This window comes from Patiria miniata, unplaced genomic scaffold, assembly GCF_015706575.1.
Source record: "Patiria miniata isolate m_02_andy unplaced genomic scaffold, ASM1570657v1 HiC_scaffold_14, whole genome shotgun sequence".
In the NCBI taxonomy this organism is placed as follows: domain Eukaryota; kingdom Metazoa; phylum Echinodermata; class Asteroidea; order Valvatida; family Asterinidae; genus Patiria; species Patiria miniata.
In genome coordinates this window covers 5,309,718-5,316,793 of record NW_024037052.1, presented here as the reverse complement: position 1 = coordinate 5,316,793, position 7,076 = coordinate 5,309,718, and the positions used below count along the sequence as shown (strand labels likewise).

Below are 7,076 nucleotides of genomic sequence, written 5' to 3'. Positions count from 1 at the left end.
GTATAGTATACAAATATTGAATGCTTCGAGTGGTGTAGTAAAACTAGCCTCCCGAGGTGATCCATGGACATTCTATTTTCCCGAGGCGAAGCCGAGGGAAAATAGAATGGTCCATGGATCATCGAGGGAGGCTACTTTTACTTCACCACGAGATAAAGCATTCAATATGTGTTTTATAACACTTCACCCACAGATTCTGCTTGATTTTAATATTTTAAATTATTTAAATCTGAACACAGTTGAAATAAACTTCAATTTCAATACAAAATTGGTGGAAATGTATTTCTCTCTTCCAAACTACCCCTTCACGAAATGTTTGAACCCAAGTCTGCAGTGCGCTCTCTTTGGAACAATACGCGCTACGCGCAACGCGCACACAAGCATCCATTTGCACACAAATACCGCGCCGTGGAAATAGTACTTTGGTTGCCAATGGTATAGTACTTTTGGCCGTGCACAGAAAGATAGCAAAATTAGAAAGTAACATGTGACTCGCTCTCGGCCAATCAAGACACAGAATCTGTGGGTGAGGTGTTATAATCTGTATTATATAACTGACATACAGATCCTAGTCATTTGATTGGTGGAACTCACATCACGTGGCATTCGTTATTGCTCCCATTCATGCCACGGCTCAAAAAGTACTATCCGCCCATGGGGAATGGGAAATACTATTCAACAGTTAGGATCATGACGCGGTATTTGTGTGCAAATGCATGCTGGTGTGCGCGTTCAGCGTTGCGCGTAGCGCGTATTGTTCCAAAGAGCCAGCGCTACAGCGTTGGGTTCAAACATTTTCGTGAAGGGGTGGTTTGGAAGAGACAGATACATTTTCCTCCAAGTTTGTATTGAAATAAAAGTTCAAATATATCAAATGACAAGGATCTATATGTCAGTTATATAAAACAAATATAGAGTGGCTTTAAATTGTGAAATGGGAGGAATATTATCGCTCGGTAAAATCTGGACTTTTCCATTTCACTCGGCTTCGCCTCGTGAAATGGAAAAGTCCAGATTTTACCTTGCGGTAATATTCCTCCCATTCCACGCTGAGCCACTCAATATTTGTATAATATGCCTGCTTCCAACAAAGAGGGGCAAACATCATGACCAAATAATGGTTGTGGTTATACTAAGGTTGTGGTTGGACAAAAAAAATGTGTGTTGTTTTTTTTCTCATAAATTAACATAATTAAAGCAATTTTCAAACAGTTGGAAGAAACTGTAAAATAATCAGAAAAAAAAACACTAAAAGTTGAAACAAAACACAAAAGACATATTAAAGAAACTATTTTTCACCTGGAATGTCCTGAACTTTGCATTCTGTTGGAAAGAAAAATAAACACCAGATCAGAAGTGCAAATTCTTGTAAAATATCATGACAGCACTGGGTGTCAAATAAAAATGTCCTTCAAATGTAGAGTAAATCAGTACATTGAGTAAAGATTCAGTTTAGCGCAAATGTGACTGCAGTGTGATGCAGACATGTTTCTGTTCTAGTGAGTGAGGCATAGTCCTATAACCATTGTTCCTCTTCTTATTTCTTGTTTTTTATTGTGGGATGGTCTGTTGAAACAAGCACTTAGCTATCCCCATGGGATACTCTGCTTGTTTTCATCAGGGTGCTCCTTAATATGAGCAGGTCAAAAAAAAAACCAAAACCATGCCAATGGAAAATACAAACCATATTATTCACATGGAATTTTTGAAACAACACTTTTTGTCTCTGAAGCACGATCGGGCGAGGACCATTGGTTAACGAGTGCTTGATTCGTGACATAACTTACACTTGTGCACTTTACAGCAATGCGCAAATATCTCTAGTCGAATGCTGGTCTGAAGTCATCATGAACTCCTGGAACCTGTGCGATATGATGCGCGTGGCTATAGATCCATGCATTCAGCAGCCATCTTCGAGGTGTCTTTTATGTTAATTCATTTATTTATTTATTTATTTATTTATTTCTTTCTTATTCCAACTGGGTAGCCCATTCAGTGGAATCCACTGGTCTCCCATGGGTCCCAGTAGAGAGAAGACAATGTAAAGAACAGTTTTAGAAGTGGGAGGAAAAGCCCAGAAGAGCATTCTGAGGAAAACCCACTGAATCTAGTAGAGACTGAAAACTCAATCCACATATTGGCCCAGGCAGGATTCGAACCCGGGTCACCAGCAGTGGAAGGCGAGGAAAGTTACACCAACTTGACTCCCCATTAACAATGAATGCACAAGAGGTCTACTCCGGTGCATCCCTGTTGAACACAAACCCCAAAGATGGCTGTAGTGCAAATAATATATTGGTAACCAGCAACTGAAATGTGCCCCAAGTTCTGATTCAAAACAGTCGACCAGATAATAAGTCCAATCATTCTGCGTTTCAGTGAAATTAGTAAAAATACGGTTAACCTCTCGAACTTGCTCCTGGGTGTACAGGCCTTACTCCCTCTGGGTCACATTGAGAATGGATTTGTGAATGCGGTCTATGTCAGGCAACTTAATTGCACCTGCAAAGCACCCAGATGGTGGTTCATGGACAGATGCGGTATTGACTCAATGTAGAAGTACCCTCACTAGGCCTACTTGATACAAAGAGAGTTGGGAGGGGCTCGGATGCATTGCAGTCATACACCTGGTGGTCACATGAATATGATATGGGTTTGTGCACATTAAGAATAAAATTAATCACATACACCATATACAAACCAATGCAGGCATGTTACCTAGCTCCCACAGAGCTCTCACGAGAACTATTATAGCACCATCTACTTGCTCGTGCAAGTAGTGCATGACCTAATAAGAGCACACAAGCTACATGCTTTACATTCATCTACCCATTCACTGGGTCTCAATGAATCATTCCTCATCTCACCTTCTGGCTGAAGCTCACAGACAGTTCCCATGGTAACGCTACAGGCAACATTCTCCCAATAGCCTCCTGGCATCATGACAGCGCACTGGTCACCATCATCCCCAGACACCACGGGGAAAGTATCTCTCCAGTCTGTACACATCAACAAATGCATAAAGATAAACTGGCTGGTATTTGCCTGAATCATTTCAGTCAATATGAAAGTTCAAATTTTTGAAGCAATTGTTGCTTTGTTTGGAATGGAATTGTTGGAATTGTGACAATAGGTCTCCCTAAGGTATAACTAATGACAAAAAAATGTCTCCTTAAAAGGTACATTCAAAGGAAAACAGCTGTACATAGCCCATTTATACGGAAACCCGATCAAGGTGCCTCTACACACAAACAATAGTCATGCTCCAGTTTAAGTGAGATAACTAGTGAAGTAAATGAGATTTTAGTCCTCTTTTGAAGATGGCCAATATTTGATGGAGTGTGGCGGGGAGTTTATTCCCAATGGCAGGTGATGCCTTGGCGATGGCCAACTCACGCTGACCATAGTGGATAGCAGTGGGTTGATGTTGCGATTTCTTGATGATCAAATAAAGAATAATAAATTCAACATTTGTGACCTCATCCTGTGAAATGAGGGTATTTTAATATGCAACAGAAAGAGTAAACCATGCTCTTCATATTCATGTGCATACTCAAGTTTGAAGTCTATGTTCAAATATTATGTGTGAATTCTTTGTTTGTTCATTGTGCAAGAATTGTAAAAAATCTCCACTACCCAAGGAGCTCTAAACATGTGACATTTCTTGGGTTGGGTAACTTTTATCAAAACCGTTTTGGGGAAAGTCTCCTATATATCAGGACTAAGCTTAGAGAGCCATCCACCACAACTCATACAAGTGTGTATTTGCCTGCAATAGGGGACCCTATTGTCCTCTATTGTTCAATGTCCCCTATTGTTCAATGTCCCCTATTGTTCAACGTCCCCTACTGAGTGCAGAAACAGACTCACTTGTAAACACGTAGTCATCATCCCCCTCCTTATCGCGCAGACACTGCCAACCACCAACTGAAGCAAATTCACTCCCATTATCATTGCCATCAGCAGTGCCGTCTGCTGATGACTGCCTACAACCAAGCCACACCGGTTCCCCACTAGTCCCCAGTAATCCGCCAAATGCAGCCTCAGAGAGGAACCTGTTCTCACTGGCAGTTCTCACTGTGATGATATCGCCACCATGCGCCTGGCAGACAGCCCGGGCGTTGTCCCATGTACCATCTGATGCTGCACTCGGTCTGTGGTAGCATCGCCCGGACCATGCTATCCAGTCTGTCGGACAGGCTACCAAACCTATCAATGCATACACAGAGTGAGATTAATACTGGAACCAACCCAATCAGTATTTCAAATGTTGTTACACTAAATAAACTGACTGTTAACAAAAGAAAAATTTCAGAAATATTTCCAGAGGCTGGAACAAAAAGCTATTTCAAATACTGTACCTATAGCTTATTAGTAAGTTACAAAATAAAACATCAATCTAATTTAATGACCAACTAACAAACTCACCAGTAGGTGTTGTTGCATCAGACATGTTCATTGTGAACACAAGATGTATTACCATCATCGATAGCACACACATCATGCTGCCTGTCACCGACACCAACAGTTTCAATGTGCAATGCATCTTCTTGTAGGCCACATCATTTTACACACCACATATTAGTCCTTTGCATATTACAGTATTCCATTTAGAATTTAATAAACCATGCAGTGTATGCTACATATTTAATGTACCACTTAACTTCATCAGAAGGCAATCTAACCGTGGTGTACTCACATGTATAAATAACAAAAATGTAAATAATGCATGAACATTTCGGTGGAAGGTTGGTTGACTAGTAAACAGCATGATTAAAGGGTTCCAGTTGGCATAATTGGGGGGGGGGGGGGGGGGGGACACGACACAGGAGCCCTGTTCAAAGCCTCCACTGCCTCAGCCCCCCCCCCCCCCCCCCCCCCCCACACACACACCCCACTGTGTATTTGCCTGCAATTGGGGACCCCCTAGCTATTGTCCCTCTTTTGTTTGTACTCTTTTTATGAAGACCTTCCATACGTTTTGTACACGAATCCCAATTGGGGACCTCTCGGGAATTGGGGACCCTATTGTCCCCAATAAACGTCCCCTATTGAATGCAGAAACAAACTCACACACCCCAGCTCAGAATTTAAGGTGGGGGGGGTAGAGTTTTGTATAGTTCGGAACTCAATGAGTGTTTCCTTAAAAAACAAGTCCCAAACTGGATACCAATTATATGCAACTAACCATGTGGCCACTATACATCAAAGATCCCCCGATAACATCTGAAGCAAATGACAAACACAAAAAAACAATTGCTTTTAAAAGTTATTGCTTTTGATTTATTGCACACAAGAATTCTACTTATTGAAATTGTAGTGGGATTTAGAATCTAGAGGAAGTTGGCAAGAGGGAAATAATCTAATTCAGATATACAACGCCATCCATATTTACTCTCTATCTAAACAGTTTTTCAAGTGCATGTATGTAACATTTGGAAGCCTTCAGTGCTGAAATATATTGACACAACTGATTATTTTCCGTGGCTTAATGTGACATCACACTCCTTCACAGACATTCAGTATATGAAGACACACATCTCTCAACACGTGAAAATATTGTCTAAGAGCATGGACTTTTTTCTAGAGGGATTTTGCTTCTATATCACCTTTGACATTCTCCTTCAAGTACAAATATAAAATGTACTTGCAGAAAAAAATAATAATACAAGCTTCTAAAAGCATGAGAGTTCTCTATTTTTCTCATCACAATAAACAAATTCCAAATGCATGATCCAGAACCAAAAATGAGATATTGTTGATAAAAGCCCAAACATTTGTACATTCACACCAACATTACAAATTGCAAACTTGGTGAGATTTGGCTATATTAAAAAAAAATGGAGTTTTTGAAACATATTTTATAAAGTACTATCTGTTGACAAACATATTATATTCTATATCCATATGAGTAAAGTATACACTGTTTAACTGTGCTTGAAAGCACTTTACATGTTTGGTCCAAATCACTGGAAATTTGCATATATAGAACAAATTTATATTTGTACTTCCATGACGATAACCAATCTATTGCAGCCTCTCATGAACAAACAACCGAACAATAATCACTTTTGTTTACATAAATCAAGCAAAAAATATTCAGAAAAATACGCAGAAAAATCGAGGTTGATTTAAATCTTGGGCCACTTTCATTATGTATGTACAATGGCAGTTTGTGTCAGTGAAATTTAAAATTTGATACTGGCTTTTCTCTTCACTTGTGTTACTTGACAAGCGCTGTATTCTGAGTAATGTCCAAGAGGTTTTAAGACAAAAATAAGGGGTAAAACAAAGTATGGGTTCTCCCGTTCAATTTAAAAACAATTACCACCCAATTTGTTTCAGAGGCATTCTCTTTCGTGCAAATTTGAATGAAGTTGAAGATCATCATTCAATTACTTAAAAAGAGCATTCAATTTAGCTTTTTGAACATGTGATTGGGAGCATATGCCGATCACATTTAAAATTACGCTTATTCAAATCGAAAGGAGATACGAAGTCAAAGGAAAAGGTTCTTGCTATTTCACACACATACTTTATCACTGAGTTGTTAAAATGGCAGCACGTGGATGGTATATAAGAATCTCCAGTGTACATGACTGACGACTGATAGACGCTTTCAAAGGTAACGTCCGAGTGTATCTGGAACTAGCATACAACCTTGGAATCAAGGGATCCACAGCAAGGTCAATTGTGGCTGCCTTTCTAAAGGAAGATAGGCGAGATGAACTGCCAAGAGGAGGGGCTTCTCACATGAAGATGAGGTAGCATCTTCAAGGAATCCTCTATGAGAACCTTTTTTTTCACCCTGCGTGGTACAGATGAAGGCTAGCTGGAGAAGCATCTTCCAGACAAGCCAGAGATTTCAACAACCACCATAGCCAGGGCATTAGATGGCATGCTCACGACTCTGAAGTCTCGCTGCCTAGGAACAATTAAAGATGTTGCCGACCTGCAGGATGATGACAGTGAATGGAAGACTACATGCACTTGTGCAAATCTGAATGATCTAAACATTTGAGAAATACTGGAAGTTTGTGTTCAAGGAACAAAATGCCGTTGCCCAACAATTGCCA

At 40.1% G+C, this 7,076-nt stretch overlaps 1 protein-coding gene across 1 annotated transcript; it reads right to left on the bottom strand.

Moving 5' to 3' along the window:
- Window positions 1–1,288: 1,288 nt before the first annotated feature.
- On the bottom strand, window positions 1,289–4,453 carry LOC119722236 (macrophage mannose receptor 1-like). Its single transcript, XM_038192281.1, has 4 exons — window positions 4,429–4,453; window positions 3,871–4,209; window positions 2,868–2,999; window positions 1,289–1,323 (listed from the first exon to the last, which is right to left on the bottom strand). The coding sequence occupies exons 1-4, from the start codon at window positions 4,451–4,453 to the stop codon at window positions 1,289–1,291; spliced, it is 531 nt and encodes a 176-aa protein (XP_038048209.1).
- Between the last annotated feature and the right edge of the window lie 2,623 nt (window positions 4,454–7,076).